Source organism: Scyliorhinus canicula, chromosome 16, assembly GCF_902713615.1.
Source record: "Scyliorhinus canicula chromosome 16, sScyCan1.1, whole genome shotgun sequence".
Taxonomy (NCBI): domain Eukaryota; kingdom Metazoa; phylum Chordata; class Chondrichthyes; order Carcharhiniformes; family Scyliorhinidae; genus Scyliorhinus; species Scyliorhinus canicula.
Window position 1 is genome coordinate 139,301,011 of NC_052161.1, and position 23,414 is coordinate 139,324,424.

At 49.2% G+C, this 23,414-nt stretch overlaps 1 protein-coding gene across 9 annotated transcripts in view; it reads right to left on the bottom strand.

The window, feature by feature from the left end:
• Positions 1–23,414, bottom strand: part of casz1 (castor zinc finger 1) — a 507,648-nt gene that overhangs the window by 125,849 nt on the left and 358,385 nt on the right. For 8 of the 9 annotated variants that reach the window (XM_038773686.1, XM_038773693.1, XM_038773691.1 and 5 more), the window contains 2 exons: positions 8,769–9,317; positions 556–1,375 (listed from right to left, as the gene is read on the bottom strand). In XM_038773686.1, the coding sequence (XP_038629614.1) occupies positions 556–1,375; positions 8,769–9,273 (1,325 nt within the window). In that variant the 5' untranslated portion in view covers positions 9,274–9,317. The remainder of the gene's footprint in view (positions 1–555; positions 1,376–8,768; positions 9,318–23,414) is intronic. The other variant, XM_038773688.1, reaches the window with a different exon arrangement.

Here is a 23,414-nt window from a genome sequence, read left to right on the forward strand (position 1 = left end):
AGCAGTAAATCACTCACATGACATTCCCCTTTGCCCATTATTTTAATGATGTTTTAACTTAATTGGGTTTATCACCTCTGCTAAAGTACCAGACAAAAGCCCGCCATCCAAATTCATTTGCCCGCGCCGATCTCTAATTGCCATCCCTCACTTTGAATGCTGTCAAGCATCTTTTCTCTGAAGAATTTCAAGGAAATTCAATATTTTTCAATTGAATTTACAACGTAAACATTTGGGCTCACTGGGAACACACTCTCACACCAGACTCCCCCAACTATTTACCTCATCTCGACCGAATGACCTGCCCCCTGAATCCTTCCTCCCTCGTACATCTGCCTAGCTCCCATTTAAATGCAGTTTTGCAATTCACCTCCATCCAGCCTTTGGTGAGGCAGCACAATCCATGTTCTCCGTGTGACTACGACAACGGGAACTGATCCATCAGTTTGGGGTTAGGACATAAACAGAAACAATCCGAATCGCGACAGAGCTCACAACCACCCAAAAGCTGTAACTCTCTGCATTTGAACAGATCAGGTAAATAATAAACCTTACTTGACCGTTGACACGGTTCCCGTGGTAATGGAGTCCGTCTTGGAAAAACTGGACTTCAGGAGCTCGGTGCTGCCGAAGCCGACAGAGGCGGTGGATTCGGTGCTGGGCGTGGGCGTGCAGGGGGTACTGGAGAGCGGGGTGGCGGCCGTGTTTGTTGGAGCTTTCACCATGGCCAGCCTCTGGATGTTTTTGATGTCGTACTTGGACGGGCGGCCCACCTTCCCAGTTTTGAAGGCGATGGCCCCGCCCATGTCCGGGTCCCCTTCGCCCGGCTTGAAGAGGTGCAGGTACTTCACATTTTCCAGGTCGTACTTCGAGGGCCTCTTGTAGGTGTTGCCGTTCTGGGGCCGGATACTGCCGCCTGTCTTCAACTTCTGGATGAAGTAGTCGTATTTTGAGGCCCGGGAGGTGAGGCCCGGCTGCGCCAGGACCGCGGAGCCAGAGGGGACGGCGGGCTTGACCTCACGTCGCAGGGCCGCTTCCTGCCCGGAAAACTGGCCGATTGGCAGGAGGGCGTCCTTCCCCAGGCCTGGCCGCGAGCCCGAATCCTCGGCTTTGGCGGCCGGGAGCACGCGCGGCAGGTTCTCCCCGGCCTTGAGCTTCCGAATGCACTCCTCGTACTTGGAGATGCGAACCCGCCTGGCAAGGCTGTCCTCACTCAGGGGGGCCGCCGGGAAGGTCTCTGAGGTAGTGGCGTTCAACTTGTCGAAACTGATTTTCTTCGCCAGTTCATCCCTGACATTTTGGTCATCGTAACCAAACATTCCCAGAAATTCATTCATGGTTGATGCTGCATAGTCGTGGAGAGTCGCCGTTTCCCCTGGTGGAGGGGGAGGTGGAGGGGGGAGGGGGGAAAGAGGGAAATCGAAGGGTTAAACATTGCAGGAACATTCTGCACAGCTCTTAAGTTTTACGACTACTAAATTAATTTGTAAAAAGTAATTAATACAGGGGCAAAATAAAGGGAGTTCATCAATGTCAGGAAAATCAATTTCGCTAAATGTTCTAGTCAATGGCTTCGCAGTACATTAAACAAAGTTTTCAAAAATGTACTCTGCTCATAGCACCACTTAATATGTACAAAGTCATCTTCCCTCCTCACTGGCCAGACTTTTTTATTGACCAACCCATTTTATAAGGACACATTTTGGGGGCTTTCCATTCGATATTGTTCTCGAAACCCCAGCAATGACTAAAAACGGAACTGAATTGATCCGTGTTGTTTCCCTCTTGTAGTTTTGGTTCATGGGTGCGGGAGATCACCGGGGTTTTTTAGGAATCTGAAATGAATTGGGCTGGCTCAGTCAGTCAACAGCGGCAGTGTAAGAACAGGCGGGGAGCCAGCGTGCGGAGCAGACGGCCGGCTGCTGTTTCACTCTCTGCTGTAACTGAAGAATGAATCGTCACTGTGTTCGTGCCCAGTGTGGGCTAAACGTTCCTCTGCGCGTTATGGACCACTCGGGCCACAAGTTCTGAGCGGGTATGTTGTCACATGACCTGCCATTACCGCCTGCATGGTCACGGGTGGGCGTTTCCCCTCGCCTCCAATATTGTCATTATCGATAAACAAAGGTGTTCAAAGAATGAAAAAATAAGCACGCCACTTAATTTACAGCCTCAGTAATGTCCACTGGCAACTAGTTCAGGGGGATGTAAACATGAAGTAATGCCAGAGAGTTATCCCCACTGCCCCGGTGAATATTTATCCCTCAATTAATATCACAAAAAGCAGATTAACTGGTCACCGACACGCTGCTCTTTCTGGGATCTTGCTCTGCACAAAATAGCTGTCATGTTTCCTCCATTACAACATTGATCACACCGGCTGTAAGGGGTTCCCAGTGCTTGCGAAAGGTCCTGTCAGGATACGGGAGCCGGCTGTTCCCGCCGACATCTTCTGGTTCCGCCGTCGGCGAACCCCCCCCCCCCTCTCCCCTCCAACCCCCCACCCCCCCCCCCCTCCCCCACACCGTGCGTTCCCTAGCAGCGGAGGGTGCAAACAAGGAGAAAGCCCGTTGACAGCAACGGGGTGAGACCATCCCACCAGCGGCTGAAGGCGGGTCACCTCCACGCTGGAGGGGATTTTCCGCGCCCCCCCCCCCCCCCCTCCCCCAACCCCGCAACTCGTGGGACTTCTGGTCACACCACTGCCAGTTGGATTTCACAATGAATACACCAATTGCTCATTTAAATATGCGCGCCTGGAGCTCGCCCAGCGAGAGCAAAGTCCAGAAGTGGTGCACCGCGGGCCTCTCGCGAGGTTCAACCGCCTCGTCCCAACACCAAATCGGGTGCGACATGGCCACTGAATCACACCCACCAACCCCGAAACTGGTCTGATTCACCAAACCCCTTCCCAGGTGTGCAGAAGATTTTACTGGCAGGTATTTTGAAATGCTGGCAGTTTTGGCTTGGAAGGAGCAACCAGGAGGGTGGGGGAGAGAAACGGGTGATCAGGGGTAATGGGGAGAGGGCAGGAGAATGGGGATGAGAAAATATCAGCCATGATTGAATGGGCCAAGTGGCCTAATTCTGCTCCTATGTCTTATGGACTCAGTATTGAAGCTGACAGCTGTCACTGGCCATCAGCGTACTTTCAACAGTTTAACTACTGGATGTGCTGCCAAACTTGTGATAAGTATTCTGTGAACAATGTTCCACTCTGGTGAGAGCACATTCTCAATAAAACCCCTTGAATCGGGACAGCACAGCGGCGCAGTGGTTAGCACTGCTGCCTCACGGCGCCGAGGTCCCAGGTTCAATCCCGGCTCTGGGTCACTGTCCGTGTGGAGTTTGCCCATTCTCCCCGTGTTTGCGTGGGTTTCACCCCCACAACCCAAAGATGTGCAGGGTAGATGGATTGGCCACGCTAAATTGCCCCTTAATTGGAAAAAATTAATTGGGTACTCTAAATATATTTTAAAACACCCTGGCCGGGATTCTCCAATCCCACGGCCAAGTTCTGACGCCAGCATGAAAAGCGGTGCGAACCACTCCGGCGTCTGCGGTCCCTGATACTGAGGAATGCTCCCCTTCCTAGAGGGCCAGGTCGGTGCCGGAGTGGTCCCCGCAGCTCCTGCTGGTGCGAAACGGCCAGCGTGAGTTCGCGCATATTCACTACGGCTGGCGTGATTCCGCGCATGTGCAGAACGGCCGGCGCGATTCCGCGCATGTGCAGAACGGCCGGCGTGAGTTCGCGCATATTCACTACGGCTGGCGTGATTCCGCGCATGTGCTGAACGGCCGGCGTGATTCCGCGCATGTGCAGAACGGCCGGCGTGATTCCGCACATGCGTGTGGGTTCCTGTCTCCGCACCGGCCCCTGGGCAATATGGCGGAGCCCTACAGGGGCCCAGTGTGGAGGAACATGGAACCAACCCGCCCGCCGATTGGTAGGCCTCCGATCGCGGGCCAGGCCACCGTGGAGGCCCCCCCCGGGGGTCGGTTCCGCCCGCCCCCGCTCCGGGACGGCCGCTGCAGACACACCAGGTCCCGCCGTGTGGGACCTGAGTAACCCACGCCGGCGGGACTCGGCCAAACCCAGTGGCCACTCGGCCCGTCAGGGCTCGGAGAATCGCGGGGGGGGGGGGGGGGGGGGGCCTTGATGAGAATCGGTGCTGGAGAATAGGTAAGCCAGCTTCGGGGCGCGATTGTGGCTTTCCCCCGGGGATCCTCCGACCCGGCGCGGGGTTGGAGAATCCCGACCCTTGAATCTAACTCATGACTTCATATTATTACAATTCAAAACACGGTTATATTGCCACCTTGAGAATGTTTCACATCCACCAACACACAAACTAGCTTTCATTTAGATAGAGGAACCACGTCATTGAGAGTCAAAACATTCCTTCAAGGCACGGATGTGGCACTATCCACTCTGATGGTGAGGGATAGGCAATCTGTAAAGAAATCTTGGGAAAAGGTTGTAATTCCGGTTCTCTGTCAGGCTAGGCCAAGTGGCTTTATTATTCAGCGAAACACCCACCATGAAACGCAATGTCCAAATCAGATACAAAGGAGACATTGCAACAATACACTCCAACCGCCCTTTGTTAAATTAATTCACAGGATAGGAACACGGAGGCCATTCGGCCCTTCAGAGCTGCTCTGCCCTTTAACTAGATCATGCTTGATCCGCTACCTCAATGCCATCTTCCCAGGGCTATCCCTGTATTCCTTAATGTCATTCCTGCCTAGAAATCCATCAACCTCTGATACTCAGTGACTGAGCTTCCAGAGCCTCTGGGATAGAGAATTCCAAAGATTCACCACTTCTTTGACTGAAGAAATTCCTCCTCATCCAGTCCTTAATGGCCTACCCCTTATTCTGAAACTGTGTTCCGGGTTCCAGACCCTCCAGCCAAGGGGAAACAGCCTCCCTGTATCTACCCTTTCGAGTCCCGGATGAATTCTCTGTTTGTCTGAAGGAGGTCGCCTCTCATTCTTCTAACCTCAGGGCAGTGTGGTAAGACCAGCTGTTATTGTCCATCTTGATACAACTGTGTGGCTTGCTGGGCTATGTCAGAGGGAGATTGAGAATGAGCCACACTGCTGAGAGTCTGGAGTCATTTATGGGCTAGACTGGGGAAGGCCGACAGCTTGTCTTCTCCAGAGGACCATTGTGGGCCAGCTGGGTTTCTACAACAATCCTGTAGTTCCTTGATAGAACCATAGAACCATGGGGCGGTATCGCCGTCATGCTGGTTGGACCCCCCCCCGGCGATTCTCCGGGCCCCAATGGGCTGAGCGGCCGTCCATTTTTGGCCAGTCCCGCTGGCGTGGGTTACGCAGGTCCCACACGGCTGGACATGGCAGGTGAGTATGCGTGGGCGGTCCTTGGGGGGGGGAGGGGCGCGGGGGATCTGACCCAGACGGGGCCCCCACGGTGGCCTGGCCCGCGATCGGGGCCCACCGATCTGCGGGCGGGCCTGTTCCGTGGGGACACTTCTTCCTTCCGCGCCGGGTCCCTGTCGGGCTCCGCCATATTGCCCGGGGACCGGCACGGAGAAGAGACCCTCCACGCATGTGTGAGAATACGCCGGCCGTTCCGCGCATGCGGGAACTCGCGCCGTCCCTTCGGCGCCAGCTAGAGCAGCGCCAAACCCTCCGGCGTCAACCTAGCCCCCTAGAAAGGTGAAAATTCCTCACCTTGGGGGGGGCCGTTGATGCCGGAGTCGTTGGTGCCAGTTTTCCCGCCGGTGTGGGGACATAGCCCCCAGAAGGGAGAATCCCAGCCTTAGTAACATTAAGTGAGTAGCGGATTCGTCACTCAAAGGATAATGGAAATATGGAAATCTTTCACCCAAAAAGATTGGGTCAATTAAAAATGTCAAAACTGAGGTTATTAGGTCTTTTGTTAGGTTAGGGTGAAGGCCATTGTTTCATTGAGTACTGCGAGCATTTATTAGGGGAGATCGCTGGGACACTTGGTGGCGGCGAGGAGGCAGACGTTTGTAATGCTGCATTTTGTAAATAAATCTCTAATCCTTGGCATCCAATAATCGTACAAAACCAGAGCAGAGGGATTAAACTAAAACCCAGGGCAGCCGTGATCTAATTGAACGGTGGAACAAATTCGAGGGACTGAATGGCCTTCGCCTGGTCCAATGATCCTCGTGTTTGCAGTGGGGTTAAATTCAGTTTCCCACATCTTCACCTTAGTTCTTAAAGAATGGCAACTGAAAGCATACTTTGCACAGGGTGGATGGCTAGGTTAGGGGCTCGGTAACGTTATCATTTCGCAGTGCTCGGAATTGCGTGGCTCTGGTTTGGAACAGGAGGAGCCAAATAGGTTGGTTGGTCAGGGAGATTGTGTGGACACCCAAGACACTGGGCATACCTCACTTCTATTTTCAGGTAGCATAACAGGTAATTCCACCGAGGAACTGTGTCACAGGTAAGCGAATCAAATGGGCAATGCAGCAGAAAAGAAGATATATTTTTTTCTGCCGTCGGCAATGCTGACAGGGAGCAGCGTCTTGGAGGACTACTTATATTTTTGAGTGTGTCATGTTTATCATCTAAATATGGCGTTTTATAAAACCTCCCGCGCCCGCACTGCTGGGTGTGTTGGCCAAACAGTTTTCCAAAATAACTGAAGCTCTGTTCACGCGGCCTGGGAACACAGGTTGAGGGGACATGAGGTTTTGCTAGTCTCATGGCTACATAAGGCTTGAATTCAGTAAGAATAATTTGTTCTGACAGAGTGTCAGATAATCTTACTTTAAAAATAGTGTAAAAATGTATTGACCTTATCATATTTCTTCCCAATGATGTCATCCCCTGCCCTGGGTTTCACAGAATTCCATATTTCTATATCAGAAGCCAGTTCAAGAGAGAGTGTCACTGGAGAGTATTAAATGAAGTACCCTAATCTTTGCACTTATAGTCTACAAATTCCTCCATGAAAGGCAGCCAGACCTTGGCTATATTTGAAGCAATGCAAATGACAAACAATCGCAATTCGGCCTGCGTGATTCCCACCTCTCTTTGTCAGTCAAATGGTGACTGAAACGGAATTTGTCCTTTGAAGGGAGGCCCATCGCGGAGCCTCACGCTCAAGCTGCACATTGTTTTTGTTCTGATGTGATCCTTAATTGTTGTGCGATTTGACATTCAGAAGGAAATCCGATCTGAGAGCCGTGAACCATGCGTGCTAATTATAGTTTTGATAATTAAGCTTTCAAGTCCGAATCTTTGAGGGAAAGATGGAACCGAAAATGGCTTGTTAGTGACAACACCTCACCGGGTTTATTTCGTCGGTCAGTGGAATGTGTGGTAAATGCAGAAACTTATCGCCAGCCTGTGAGTCTCCAGACCAAGGTACTGAAAGAGCCAGGGAAATATTTTCCACTTGTAACCCGGAATGTGCACTGCCTCCCTCCTGTATTGACACATCCCACTCACGTAAGCAAGAGTCGGAGCTTAGGATCCTGCGCATTGGGGCACTACTGCGGTTCAACCGCAGTCATCACCTCAGGGCGGCAGGGTAGCACAGTGGTTAGCACTGTTGCTTCACAGTGCCAGGGTCCCAGGTTCGATTCCTGGCTTGGGTCACTGTCTGTGCGGAGTCTGCACGTTCTCCCCGTGTCTGCGTGGGTTTCCTCCGGGTGCTCCGGTTTCCTCCCACAAGTCCCGAAAGACGTGCTTGTTAGGTGAATTGGACATTCTGAATTCTCCCTCTGTGTACCCGAACAGGCGCCAGAGTGTGGCGACTAGGGGCTTTTCGCAGTAACTTCATTGCAGTGTTAATGTCAGCCTGCCTGGCACATTAATAAAGATGATTATTATTATTGATGAATCTCAGAGCTCAAACCCCACAAAATCTTACTTAAGACCATAAGACATAGGAGCAGAATTAGGCCACTCTGCCCATCGAGCCTGCTCCCCCATTCAACTTTCTCGGGGAAAATTAATATGTCAGCAGAAGCAGAATTCTGAAGGGGGAGGGAGGAGGGGGAGCGGGTACGTGCAATATGGTTAAGAGATGTACAGAAGGGGTCGGGTGGGAAATGTCTAGTTTACCATGTTGATGTTTATGTTATTATTGTTTTGTTTGTTATTGTTACAAAAATTTTGCAAATGCTTCAATAAAAATATTTTTTTTAAAACCATGGCTGATATTTTCTCATCCCCATTCTCCAGCCTTCTCTCCATAACCCCTGATCCCCTTATAAATCTTTAAATCTCTGGGATGGACCATTCAATGTTAAATGGCTGAAAGCACGCATGGAAATACGAGTTAGGAGCAGGAATCTGCCACTCGGCCCCTCGATCCCTGCTCTGCCAACAACATGCATTGACACCGTATGAAGAACATTGCAACAGGAAATATAAAACATCAACACTTACTTTGGACTTTGCATGTGGAACAAGTTCTACTAAAAATTAGCAACTAATTCTCGGTGTAGTTTTTAATCACTTAAATCCTTCTTAAAGAAGCACATTATCTATCTCATTGCAAACTGCCGCTTTTCGCCTCAGTTTCGATTGCATTTCCTGTCAGAACTGAAATAGTAATGTTTCTCACAATAACAAGAGGAGATATATTTATTGTGGGTTTTTTTTTTTAGTGTACAACTGGGATTTTTCTTACTTTTATTTTCGAGTGGCAAGTTAAGCTAAAAATGCCCCCTCATTGAAAAATATTTTCAAAAAAGCCTGAAGAGCGAGAGAAGAAAGTATGATTGTCAGTTCGGGAAAGTGTGGCTCACCTGAAGACGCAATGCTCGCTTGTCTCATACTGGCCTCACTGGACGAATTGTAGCCTTCCTCTTTCGGTCCCACCTCCTCGGAATCTTTGTCGTCCACGTAACTCCCATCCAGCGATCCTTGAGCGCCATCATTATCCTCCTCATCACTGCAGCCTTTGGGCTGCAGCATGTACACCCCTTCCGGGGGGGCGTACTCCCCGTCGCCAGCCTTTATCACCCTTTCTTCATTGCGGTCCCCGTGTTCGTCCATGTATTCCCCGTTCACCCATTTTTCTATTGCTTCCCGCCTTTTCTTGTCCTCCTCCAACTTCTGGATGTCCTGGAGTCCGTCGGGGGAGTCAGTGTCCCCCTCCTGGTCACCATGGCGCAGCCCATCGGCACTGTCGTTCTCCTGGAGTTTGTGGTCTGGCTCGGTCTGTTCCGTCCCACTGTCGTAGCCAACCTGCCGGCTCAGCTTGGCACAGATAGCATTAAGCTTCAGGCCACCTTTCCTCTTGGCAGCCATCTTGGGTGTTCCTGAGGCGTCTTCAGTGCATATATTTCATTCAACTTTGAGTTAAGCAGGCACCAGGAGAAGATTGAAAAGAGAGGGAAAAACATTATAAATATTCAGGGTCCCAAACAAATTAACAACTATATAACAGTTTTATATTTACCAAAGAAATATGTAAAAATGGGAACGGGAAACACCATCATTAATTATCATTGGAGCTTTGCAATATGCAGTTTTGATTAAGATTAAAGTAAATCGCACAAAAGAAACCCATCAGAACAAGATCATTAAGTCACAATATAAATAAACATCTGCAAGATATGGAAATACAGAGTCTGACTAAAGGGCATCATTACGATGGATGAAATGATCTATTGATTTCATAGAAAATTGAACAAATGAGAGTACAGTATTAGGCAGTGCTTTAATAACTTGACGACTGGCTTCCATTCATCAATATTCAACATGAATGCAGTTTTTATAATTCAGGTTCTGACCCTGTGTACGCAGGGCTGCGAAAGGGAACAAGGGCTTTTGTTTATTTTTCTGGCCCGTTCAGTTAAATCAGGAGGCAGACACACTGTGGCATCATCGGCCGAATGGAGACAATCCAGCGACAGAGGGAGCACATCTCTCTGGCTACTTCCTACAACGATATGACTGTGTCTGTCAACTCTACGTACATGCAGCGTGCACCTCTCCATGTGGAACCAGTAAGCAACGTTGAAACGGACCAATTTTTATTTTGTGTGGGCCAATGGTAAATGTTGACAATTGCTGTTACAGTGGCAATCCTGCCGACTTAATCATCTTATTTATTCCCAAAAGTGACCTCGGTTCAGGTTCCTGAAACCTTTAAGCCCCTTTCTAGCTGGTAACTAAAATTAGTGCAAGTTGACCACAATTTGATAAATTATCAGTTCCGAACTTCTAGCTCTATTTGTCTCCAATGCAGATCCCACCCATTATCCTTCCGAAACCTCCACACATCCCCACTCCCCCCCCCCCCCCCACCCCCTTCAAAACACCCTGGGTGAAGCAGGTGAAGAATGGGCCTTTGTTTCAAAATACCATTGGATTGGCCATTTCTCTGTGGTGCTCGAGCCAAAATGGCCGTTTTGATTGGAGCCCACGTTCCCTGCATCTTAAAATATTCAAATGACAGCGATAAATCATGCGATGTTAGTGTTTGTAAACACAGTCCAACATAACTGGGGATGTGGGGGAGGCTTTATTTTGCTGAGCTGGCACACAACCTCTCATCCCATTTAAATCACAATCCAACTGCTTCATTCTGTTCCACATATTGACACGGAAAACCGCAATTGGAAGTGAGTTTTGCTCTGATACTATGATGTCAACACCCCAATGCAATGTCCTCCTGCGGCATCAGTGGTAATGGGAACCTGTTCGGGGTCCTCGCGATAGCCGTTTGATCCAGGGCCTGGTGTGGATCTTCCGGTTCAAGAGCCACAACTCTTTCTTCGCATTTTGTTCCGAACTCCCCGTGTGAACAAGCAAAAAATAAACTGAGGCTGATAAGCTTTTGCTAAAATAATCCAGCTATAATTAACAACTGTGAACTCCAAGCTACAGAACGTGTGTGAGCGCCCACTCACACAAGAAAAAAAAGCATAAGCAGTTAACCAAGCATTTAACACATTTCAGTAAGGTTAGTTAATAGGCAGAGACAACAAGTTCTTTTTTTAATTATAAAATGAAATAAAGGCAGCTGTTGGGAAATACAACTACATAGTAATAGATTTTGCAAAACAACATTAACCATTGAGAATCCAGCACAGACACTTCATCATAACCATCTTCAGGTTAACGGTGTGAAAGCTGTGGGGGTTGAGGGAGGTCCGCTTCCTCACATCGCCCCCATCAAACGTGTATAAACTACTGTCTCTCTCTCTAATGGAGAGATGCTGAAGGTCTTTCATGGACTGTAGCTAATTAGTGGAATATCCCAGGATGCTTATTTGAATGGTAGGTCTAACATAGAGGGGAAATATACTGTAAATGGCAAAACTCTTAGGAATATAGGAAGTCAGAGAGACCTGGCAACATCAGTGGACAAGGTGGTCAGGAAAGCATACGGAATGCTTGCCTTCATTGGACGGGGCATTGAGTATAAAAACTGGCAAGTCATGCTACAGTTATATAGAACATTGGTAAGGCCGCACTTGGAATATTGCGCACAACTCTGGTCACCACACTACCAGAAGGATGTGGAGGCTTTGGAAAGGGTGCAGAGGAGGTTGACCAGGATGTTGCCTGGTCTGGAGGGTGTTAGTAATGCGGAGAGGTTGAATAGACTCAGATTGTTTTTATTAGGACGGCGGGGGTTGAGGGGGTGCCCTGATAGAGGTCTACAAGATTATGATAGGCATGGATAGAGTGGATGGGCAGACACTCTTTCCCAGGGTGGAGGGGTCTGTCACCAGGGGGCACAGGTTTAAGGTCCTTGCGGCAAAGTTTAGAGGAGATGTGTGAGGCAGGTTTTTTACACAGAGGGTGGTGAGTGCCTGGAATGCGTTGCCAGGGGAGGTTGTGGAAGCAGATACATTAACGGCGTTCAAAAGGCATCTTGACAAATACATGGATAGGATGGGTACAGAGGGATACGGCACAAGGAAGTGCTGAGGGTTTTGGCCAAGGGGGGTATCATGACCGGTACAGGCTTGGAGGGCTGAAGGGCCTGTTCCTGTGCTGTATTGTTCTTTGTTCTTTGTATAAGGTTAGCCAGGTGCGAAGGTCATGTACAGTGAGACAGATTACAGCCAGTGATATTTCCAAAGTCAAGTCAGGCAGCGAGGTTCTGCAGCAACTGGACATCACCAAGAAATAGTGCATGCTGGGAAATGATGTTTACACCAAATCAGAGCAGTGGCAGGAAAGGTGAAAATATTTTTATTTATTTTAAAAATAAATTTAGAGTACCCAATACCTTTTCTTTCCAATGAAGGGGCTATTTAGCGTGCCCAATACACCTACCCTGCACATCTATGGGTTGTGGACTCACGGAGACATGGGAGAATGTGCAAACTCCACACGGATAGTGACCCAGGGCCGGGATTGAACCTGGGTCCTCAGCGCAGTGAGGCAGCAGTGCTAAGAAAATATTGTTATTAAATAGAATTCCAACAGTTGACAAACGGTTGGCTTGAGCTGATTCTTTAAAGGAGTAGAAGATGTGTGTGAACGTTGCGGGGGGCCCCGCTAATCATGTTCATATGTTTTGGTCCTGTCCAAAGCTAGAGAATTACTGGAAGCAGGTTTTTAGGGTAATTTCTAAAGTGTTGCCCGTGAAGCTGGACCCGGGTCCCTGGGAGGCCATATTCGGTGTGTCAGACCAGCCAGGGTTGGAAACGGGTATGGAGGCGGATATCGTAGCCTTCGCCTCATTGATCGCCCGAAGGCGGATCCTGATAGGTTGGAGAGCAGCCTCTCCACCCTGTGCCCTGGCATGGCGGGGGGACCTGTTGGAATTCTTGACTCTTGAGAAGGTTAAGTTTGAACTGAGGGGAAGGATGGAGGGGTTCTACAATTCATGGGCATTATTCATTATACACTTTCAAGAACTGGATAACATCGAACATTAGTTGGGGCGGGGGGAGTGGGAGGATTGGGGGGAGGGGGGCTGTGTGTGTTAATGGTGACTATGGGTAATCCCTGATTCCTTTTTGTCATTTGTTTGTGTGAACATGCGGGCTAATGTTTGGGGGTTTGGTGGGAGGATGGGATCGTTGTTACTGATATGGGGATTGACATATTTGGTACTGATTATTGTTTATTGTTGGTGGGTGTAAATTTGGGAGAAAATGTGAAAAAGGAGAATAAAAAAATATTTTTAAAAAGCCAATCGGTTGGCAGTGGTGTGGGAAATGAAACTTAGGCGTGTTGAGTTAACACATTATATCTTCACCATGTATTCGAATCCCAGTCAGGCTAATGATTGGATGTTGCCTCCCTCTGTTGGTTCTAAGGTTGGAATAAGAAATAAGATTGATCATCTTCCTCTGGGTTTGGGCCCCAGTGCGTTGGTCAGTTTGGCAGTGACTGGTCAGCTCACTTTGAGAATCAACAAAGATGGGTGGTGTGAGGAAATGCACGGCAGCATCTCGCCAAGGCTCCTTCGACAGCAGCTTCCAAATCTGCCCTCTCTCCCACCTCGAAGGACAAGGGCAGCGGGCATACAGCAGCAGCACCACCTGCAAGTCCCCCTCCTAAGTCACGCACCACCCTGGCTCCCCCCCCCCCCCCCCCCCCCCCCCCCAATGCTGGTATACCTTCACCATATGGACTGCAGCGGCTCAAGAAGGCGGCATAGCACCTCCTCCTCAAGGGCAATTAGGGATGGGCAATAAATGCTGGGCTTGCCAACAGCACGCACATCCCTTGAATGAATAAAAAGAAATGGCAAAGTCAGGATGGTACAGTATGAGGTGCTCTTCTGGGCTTACGGTGCTCTGTCAGGCAGACTAGAAAGAACTGCATTCTGAGCCCATCCACCACAGTCTGTCTGAACCGGCCATGCTCAATGCTAACACTGACTGCCTGGAATAAAATTGTGTTCCAGTTCCCAGGACTAACGTCCCTCACTTCGAAAACAAAACCAGTTTAGTGATAAACATGCTGTGTAAAGAATCGCCAAGGTTTCAGTTTGCAAAAGTACTGTTATTAAAACCTCCTTCATGAATTGGAAGGTCATCCACAAAGAATTTAATAACTATTATATCAAAGGTTGGTGCACCCTATAGCGTACTCTTTCTGGAAAGACTGAATATGTTTGTGAGCTTACTGTGGTGGTTTGGCATTCCAATTACATTAGAGATTATGACGTATCTTAATGGAAACGTGATGGAAAATTCCCCCCCCCCCCCCAACTTGTTGTATAAAGGAATTGTTTTATATGGTTTCTCTGATACCGGGAAAGATGGAACAATTTATCCCACAACGCAGGTTGTGGAATATTGAGAGTCTTCCGTTGAGGGGTTCCTTTCTAATTATTTGGGTTTTATCTTCCGTTATTCCTGACTTTGATCCCAAATTAAGGAGAGCTGCGTAAACATCTGATTCATTAACGTTAGAATTTTTCGACCGTGGCATTAAGGCTGGCGGGTCACAGCTACCAGGACAGTCATTTGGAAAAATCATCTGGGGAAAAAAAATTTGCGAGGAAGTGGAAGACATAAATTTTGAAGTATTTTTCACAGAAGCCTTAGAAGGAAGATTGAGGTCACCTGGGCGTAACAGAGAAGGTCACGTCTGTTTACAACGCACAGTATTTCAAATTCTAACTACTGATTTCCTTTGTAGGAAATGGCTTCAAGAACATTTTCTTTCACTTGTAGCCTGGTTCCTGACTATTTATATACATTCATAAACACTCATTTAATAGCCATTCTGCAGGAAATTGAAAACACAGAATATATAGACGATAATACTCGGTTGCTAAGGTAATCTGACTTTTATTTCAGGAGCAAGGAGGACAATATATCCAGGTCTGTCTCCTCCGAGCACTGACAGGCTTATTATGGTGACCAACTGTGCATTATTCATGTTATCTAACATAAGGAGTGAAAACTGAAGGGGGGAAAAAAAACAGTGTAAAAGTCGAAAAAAAATTCCACAGGAAACCAATAATCTTTCATCAGTTGTGAAGGGCATTGCTCTGATATTAGAAGGAAGAATGATTTGGGTATCCTCTGCTCACACAGCCCGGGATTCAGGTTTATAAAAGTATGTTTCTGCTCCCTGCGAGGGTGGGATTTGTTTCATTATTAAGGTGTTATGCAGAAAGTCTATTGAGGCGGGTGTGACAGGGTAAGTATTACAAGAAGTAAGTGTAACCCATTCAGGATGTACGTGTTACATACATTATTGACATATATATCATTGCTGTCGCACATGAAATATAAACGAGTATATCTCCGAGGGTATGCTCATGAGGTTAGCAGTGGTCAAGGACATGTTAGCAAAGGTGGAGCTATGTTTAACCTGGTCTATTCCTTTAAGGTTCCTGATTAGCAACTCTTTGAAGACACATCCTGAGTTGAAGCAGACACTAATTGTTGAGGGACACTTCAGTCGATCAATAACTAACACCAAATCCTGACTGTGGCTTATTAAGGTCAATAACAACAGAGTGGAGGAAGCTAACTGGAGCCGTCTGTACAAGGAGAGGACACCCTGATTTGAAGATTTCACAACCTTTCTCGCATCCATTCCACCTGGGCCTTAATGGGTTTTATGCGCAGTTGTCTGGTATCGTGAATACTTCACACACAGGATACAAACATATCAATGAGGAGCAGGAGTAGGCCACTCAGCCCCTCGAGCCTGCTCCCCCATTCAATCAGATTATGGCTGATCTGATTGTAACCTCAACCCCACGTTCCTGCCGACCCCAATAACCTTTCACCCCCTTGTTAATCAACAATCTATCTGACTCTGCCATAAAAATGTTCAAAGACTCGGCTTCCACCACCTTTTGAGGAAAAGAGTTCCAGAGTCTCACCGCCCTCTGAGGGAAACAATTTCTCCTCATCTCTGTCTTAAATGGGCCACCCCTTATTTTTAAACAGTGACCCCTAGTTCCAGATTCTCCCACAAGAGGGAACATCGGCCGGGGTTCTCCGGTATCCGGTGGACGGGTCGTACCGGCGTCAAAGAATGGCGTGAACCACTCCGGCGTCGGGCCGCCCGGAAGGTGTGGAATCCTCGCACCTTTGGGGGCTAGGCCGGCGCTGGAGTGATTGGCACCAACCGGCGCTGAAAGGCCTCCGCCGGCCGGCGCGAGTTGGCGCATACACAGGAGCGCCAGCGTGTTCCCAGAACCGCTGCCGTGATCCCTGCGCATGCACAGGGGGTTTCTTCTCCGCCTCAGCCATGGCGGAGCCTTACACAGGCTCACGCGAAGGGAAAGAGTGTCCCCACCCCACAGGCCCGCCCGCAGATCAGTGGGCCCCGGTCGTGGGCCAAGACATACCTTCTGTCCCTTCACCTCAGTCATTTACATGAATTGGAACAAGTTGAAGACTCAGCAGTGATCCCTGTGGCAAACCACTTGTCACATCTCGCTAACCAGATGAGAACAGTCTGGTGTTTGGGCAGGATGTGGTCAGTTGGTAGTTTCCTTTTGCCTCTGATTCAGAAGGTTGTGGGTCCAAATCTCACTCCAGTGCAGTAGTGCACAGGGAGTGCAGCACTGTGGCAGTCCTGACTTTTGATGCAACATTTATTGAGGCCTCATTTGTCAGGTAGATATAAAGGAACCATGGTCCTATTTTGAAGAAGATACCGGCCCGCCTGATATTTATCTCTAAATTGACATCGCAATTGGACAGTGATGTACCATCAATTGAACGCGAGACGAGTTGCTGAACAAAAGTATGGCTTTAATATACTAGATGTTAAGCCCTGCGGTCGACTACAGTAGAAGGACGACCGCCGGGAGCACTGGGTATTTATACCCCGTCCTGGAGGCGGGTTTAACTCAGCCTCTCGACCAATCGGGGAGGCGTCACATGACTGGTCTCAACCAACCGGTCGAGAGGCACATGACCGACCAGGGCCAATGGTAAGCCGGTGTTCTGCACCAATGGCAGGCAGCTATGCTAATCATACCACCACAGACAGATTGGTCAGTATCACATTGCTGCTTTAGGAGTTTGCTATATATACATTACTATAGTGGCAACATTTCAAAAGTACTTCATTGGCTTTGGAAAGTCCGGTTGTTACCATGGGTGGAATTTTCCGTTTGGGAGACTATGGTCTGGATTCTCCAGTCACCGACGCCAAAATAGCGTTTGGCGATCGGCTGGAGAATCAGAGTTCCCGACCAAATCGGGGGCGGCGCTGCTTTCGCGATGCCCTGCCCCCCTCCGTACGCTGTGCCATGTATCGACAGCCTCAGGACATTGCCTGAGGTCCACCCCCCGATGCTCCACCCCCGACCGGCCGAGATCCCGACAGCGTGTGTCGCCTGTGGTCCCATCCTGTCGGGAACTCGGCGTAACGGCTACTGACTCAGCCCAGAGCTGCCACAGTTGGGGCAGGTCCGATCCGCAGGCAGGGGGGACTGTATTGGGGTTGGGCAAGAGTGGGGGGGGGGGGGTCTGGGGCATGCGAGTTGGCCAAAGGGGGGGGTCACTATTTAGCGGGCCGGGTCCGGGAGCGGCCTCCGCCATGTGCATGTGCGACCACTGACCCGGCAATTCTCCGGAGCGTTTCGGCAGCTAGAGCCAGGTGCTCCACACTGCCGGCATGCTAGCAGAACAGGGAACCAGTGGCCGTTTTACGCCATGTGTTCTGGCGTAAAACACCACCGTTCCCACGCCGGTGTGGGGGCATAGCCCCAGAATCTGAGAATCCAGCCCCGTATGCTCCCGCCGGAGTGGAATTGACCCTGACTTGCACTCCCAGAAGATTGCGAGGGATTAGGGTTAGAGTTAGGGTTAGGATAGACAAGGAAGTCAAGGATCTCAATGAATGGTGGAACAGGCTCAAGGGGCTGAATGGCCTCCTCCTGCTCCTAATTCGTATGTTTCCACTAGTTGAGTTCTACGGTATTTTCTTCCAAAACAGTAATGTCAATCCAAAACCTAACTAATTCAGTATTGAATATATCCAATGCTCTAACCTCCGCCATTCTCTGGGGAAAGAGAATTGGCCAGACTAACCATCCTCTGAGAGAAAACATTTCTCCTCATCTTCATCATGAACTATGACCTCTGGTTCTGGTCTCCCCCACAGGAGGGAACACCCTCCTCATGTTCACCCCCCTCAGGGTCTTCTCTACTTCAATAAAACCATCTCTTAATCTTCTAAACCCCAATGGGTACAGGCCCAACCTGTTCAACCTTTCCTCATAATCATAGACTCAGAGAATTTACAGTGCAGAAGGAGGCCATTCAGCCCATCGAGTCTGCACCGGCCCTTGGAAAGAGCACCCTACTTAAGCCCACACCTCCACCCTACCCCCGTAACCCATTAACCCCACCTACCCTTCTTGGACGGTATTTTCTGCAGAAAAAATAAATCTATCTAATTTTAGTCATTTATCTCTCTGGTTCTTAAGCACCTGCTCACAGTCCTTGGACATTTCCTTTATCTACCTGTGGTTTATCAACACCGTGCCAATTATCGATAGACCTCACCGGCTGCCCAGGGTTCTTCAGAGGGCTGTTCACCCCCAAGTGATTTGAATGAGTTGAACATCCTGTTAGTGGCGCCCCGTCAACAATCTTGGACAAGCAGGATGTGGCGTATACTCTACAATATTAGTGTAATATTTCTCGTTCACCAGTTAGGCAAATTACAACAGCAATGTTTATTTACAAATAACTACAATTCAGGGGCTTTGGGCTTCGATGGCTGTGAATCAGCTCCCAGGATCGAACTGATATAGAATCCCGCGCTTGCTCGGGTGATCCCACCCTGGTCCCTGAGTGGTTACCCAGGTCATGTGACCCTCTCGGCCGATCGCCCCTTAAAGGGGACAAACACCTGGGGCGGGATTCTCCGGCCCCCCCCGCCGGGTCGGAGTATCGCCGGGAGGGCGGCATGAATCCTGCCCCCGCTGGCTGCCGAATTCTCCAGCACCGGGGATTTGGCAGGTGCGGCAATCGCGCCGTGCCGGTCGGCAGCCGCTGGCGGGAGCACCCCCCCCCCACCCCCACCCCGGCAATTCTCCGGCCCGCGATGGTTTTAGGCCGGTCCCGCCAGCGTAAATTAGAGTAGGTCTTTACCAGCGGGACCTGGCGGTGCGGGCGGCCTCTGGGGTCCTCGGGAGGGGCGCGGAGGGATCTGGCCCCGGGAGGTGTCCCCACGGTGGCCTGGCCCGCGATCAGGACCCACCGACCCACAGGCGGGCCTGCGCCATGGCGGCACTCTATCCCTCCACATCGGCTGCTATTCCTCCACCATGGCCGACGTGGAGATGAACCCCCCCCCCACGCATGTGTTGGGATGACGCCAGCACACGTTGGCACTCCCGCGCATGCGCCAACTTGCGCCGGCCGGCGGAGGCCCTTTGGCGCCGGCTGATGCGCCGCAAACCACTCCGGGGCCGGCCTCGCCCCTGACAGTGCGGAGGATTCCACGCCACTCTTCAGCGCCAGGACCCGCCCCCCCCCCCCCGCCCCGTCGGGTAGGGGAGAATCCCGCCCCACATCTTCCTTCTCTTAAGTATTTTTATACATTGATAATAGTTAAGTTACTTAGTCCCCAATAATTAGAACATTAAACACATCAGTCCATCTTAAATGGAGTCTTTCAGATTTCTTTATTTTTTATAAATTTAGAGTGCCCAATTATTTGTTTCCCAACTAAGGGGCAATTTAGCGTGGCCAATCCACCTACCCTGCACATCTTTGGGTTGTGGGGGCGAAACCCACGCAAACACGGGAGAATGTGCAAACTCCACACGGACAGTGACCCAGGGCCGGGATCGAACCTGGGACCTCATTAATGGTCTACATTCTCCCGGACAATTCCTCCTTGTATACCCACTTCACAGGACAACGGTCCTGTTTTTTGATACAACAACCCATGGGACCCAACTCGATTCGCATCCAAAGATTCTGACATACACGGTTTCCTCTACTGAAAGCGGTTTTGTTATTTACCTGAATCATGATTTTTCTTCTGTCTGCACTGACAGGCCTCGACCCTTCCCCGGCAAATTCGGAAACACCGGGCTCAGTCTGGTCCTAAGATGCCGGCATAGCAACAACTCTGCTGGCAGCTCTCCCAGATACGCCCCTGACTGCTTCTTAAGACCTGCCTTGGAGCTTTGGACAGCTTGCTCGGCCAGTCTTGCTCGGCCAGGCGATAGAATAGAATCCCTACAGTGCAGAAGGAGGCCATTCAGCCCATTGAGTCTGCACCGACCCTAACTAGGCCCACACCCCCAAGTTCTCCCTGTAACCCAGTAACCCACCTAAGGGGCAATTTAGCATGGCCAATAATGTCGACAAATTTGGTAGATAATTCCCACAGGAATTCAACATTCCTAAGAATGACTTGAACTCAGATGTGTTTCTGGAGGCTGGTGCCTTTTTTATTGCTCTGACCTTGTGTTCCATGGGGTGTATCTACAGGATACCCCAGATAGGCCACCACTGTGGCTTGAAAAGTACATTTTTTTCTTCATGACGTGTACTCCAGCCTCTTGAAATTTCTTTAGCTCCTCCTCTAAGTTATCCAGGTGCTCAGCTTCTGGCAATCCAGTTATCAAAACATCATCCAGGTATACTACAACTCCGGGCAGACCTTGCAATAGCTTTTCCATTGTTCTCTGTAAAATAGCACATGCCAGTGACACACCAAAGGGTAGGCGTGTATACTGAAACAAACCTTTGTACATGTTTATTGTGACACAACTTCAGGAAACCTCGTCTAACCCTAAGTTGCGGACATGCGTGGCTCACATCGAGTTTTGTACAAGGCCGGCCTCAAGCCAGCTTTCCTAACAAGTCTTCAATTTGGGGGATTGGATACTTGTCTAATTTGGCAGCCTGAGTAACTGTTAATTTGTAGTCTCCACAGATGTGGATGGGCTTGTCAGGCTTTATCACGGGAACTATGGGTGCTGCCCTCTCCACAAATTGGGTATTATTGGATAATACCCAGTTCTTCCAATCTCTTCAATGCCATGTCCAATCTCTCTCACTAAGTGCTTGCCACTGGTCTCACTCTAAAAAATGAAGGGTTGCCTCTGGATCTACATAGCTCTTTGCTTCGAGACACCTTATTTTACCCAACTTGTCATGAAAAACATTCTCATACTTCTTCATTAACTCTGGCAATCGCTCTTCCCGCACTTGGAAGATCTCCATCCATTTTAACTTGATTACATTCAGCCAATCACAGCCCTTGGCCTGACAGTGTTATTATTGGGAGCTGAGCAGATCTTTCTGAGCACGTGTGGAACCCAGGCCTACAGTAACCTTTATCTTGATGGCTTCTCCTGTGTAAGTTGTCAGTTTTGCTGTTGTAGCCCTCATACTCAATGGCTGGAGTCCTCCTTGTGAATATTGGAATGTGTGTTCTCCTATCACCGTGGCAGAGGCTCCTGTGTAAACGTCCATCTTTAAGGGCCCAAAGACATCACAGTGTTGGGGGGGACTTTACCCGCTTTCACGCTGAACATCGAGTGAACGTTTAAATCCGCAGTACTGGACTCTTCCATATTCTACATTTCTGATGTATCACTAACTCTGTTACTGGGTCGACTTTACTTGCTTTTACATTTAATGCCTTAAGCGACCTTTCCTATGGCAGGAATAGCATTTAGCCTCTTTACACCGGCAGGCTTCAGGGGAGCGATTACTCCCGCACTGGTAACATTCTATTTCAATCCGAGGTGATTGATTGGCTCTTTTCAATCTTCTCGCTCCATTTGTGGCTGCATTTTAAAAGCATTTTTGGCGCCACTGCTGACTGTATCTTCCCACTCTAACCAGTGGCAGCACCATTCTGCGCACTCTAACGTTGCTGTGTGCCCTTCTCAGTGCTCGCCAGAGCCAATGCCATTTCCAGCACCTTCTTCAAATTTATATCTTCCTCTGCTAATACCTTCCTTTGGATGACCTCATTAATGACTCCGCAGACTAATTGGGCCACAGCGTATCGTTGAGAGTGACTCCGAAGTCGCAGTGCTCTGCAATCTGTTTTAACTTGGTAATACAAGTTGCAATAGTTTCCCCAGGGGCTCTCCCGGTTGAGTTAAATTTAAATTGTTGCAATGTTACCGCTGGCTTCAGGTGATGGTGTGGTTTCACCAATTCAACCATCTCAGTGAATAACTTGGAATTGGGCGTGTTGGGGATGCGAGGCTGCGTATTAAATTGTAGGCCTGGCTTTCACACGCGCTCAGAAAGATTTCCTTGCCCTTCCCTTCCTCGCCTATTTCATTGGCCTGAGAAAAGTAGCCAATCCTCCACAGAGGCATCAAAGGGATCTCTTCATCCAAATCCATCTGCAAACACTCTTCTGTTCCTCAACTCGAACTCAACCTTAACGGGACTTAATATTCATGACCTTGGACCGCTTTTGTTTTCTTTTATCCTCGTCGCCAATGTAGCACCTCCCGTTCACCGCTTAGGTGAATAACAACTGCAATGTTTATTTACAGATAACTACAATGTAGAAGTTTGCAAACTCTTGGCTGTGAGTCAGCATACAGGATCAAACTGATACAGAAATCCGTGCTTGTTTGGGTGATCCCCACCCTGGTCCCTGATTGGTTACCCAAGCCACGGGACCCTCGAGGCGGATTGCTCCTGAAGAGGGACAAATGCCACAATTAGCTTCTGAGGGGGGGGGGGTTTGCCAAGAGTAACATGCAGCCTGGAAATAGACACAAAGACAATTGGATCGGGTCAGAATGTAGCAGCTTCAGGTACTGTCGGCTGTGAGCTGGGAGTCAGGATTTGAGGTGTCTGTCTGCAATGCTAGCTCAGTATCCCTGCTCGCTGGTAATAATTCACTGCCAATATTTTCAGCTTGTGTGTTAGATGGAGATATCTCCTACTGGTGTGGAAATGATTGGAACTTGGCTCTACATGTGACTCTATATCAGTGACGCTAACCCTGATTAAGATGTTTGCATTAATTCCCAAAACGTGCCTCCTTTTTCTTTGTGCTCCAACAGTTCTGATCGACTAATTAAAAACTTATCACCTTGACAACTGATCACTCTGAGCCAATCTAATTGGCTTCTTGGATGCATCTGTGAAGAAGACTCCCACGGTTGGAACAGGCACCAAGAAGGTAATGCAATCCCAGGACAGTGAAAAGCCTCCACTTCCTGTTCACTTTGATGGGGGAATGAAACTTATTAAAAATAGATATGCGTTTAACTAGCTGGGTTTTATTCTGCGCACTCTCTAAGACTTCAGTGCAATTCAACAGGAGGAATCAGCTCATTTTCACAACCCTCGCTGAAAATGAATGGGGGACTGTGCCAGGTGATTGACACACTATGAGCTAGATAATGCCAGGGCATTAGTGACGTGTTGGCATCAAGCTTTGGAACAGTCTCGTCAGAATTTCTGGAAGACTGGCAAGTATTTTGGTTTTCTCCTGCCCTCCCTGGCCACAGGTACTTGCCACCTAACATTTTTGCACAATGCTCACAA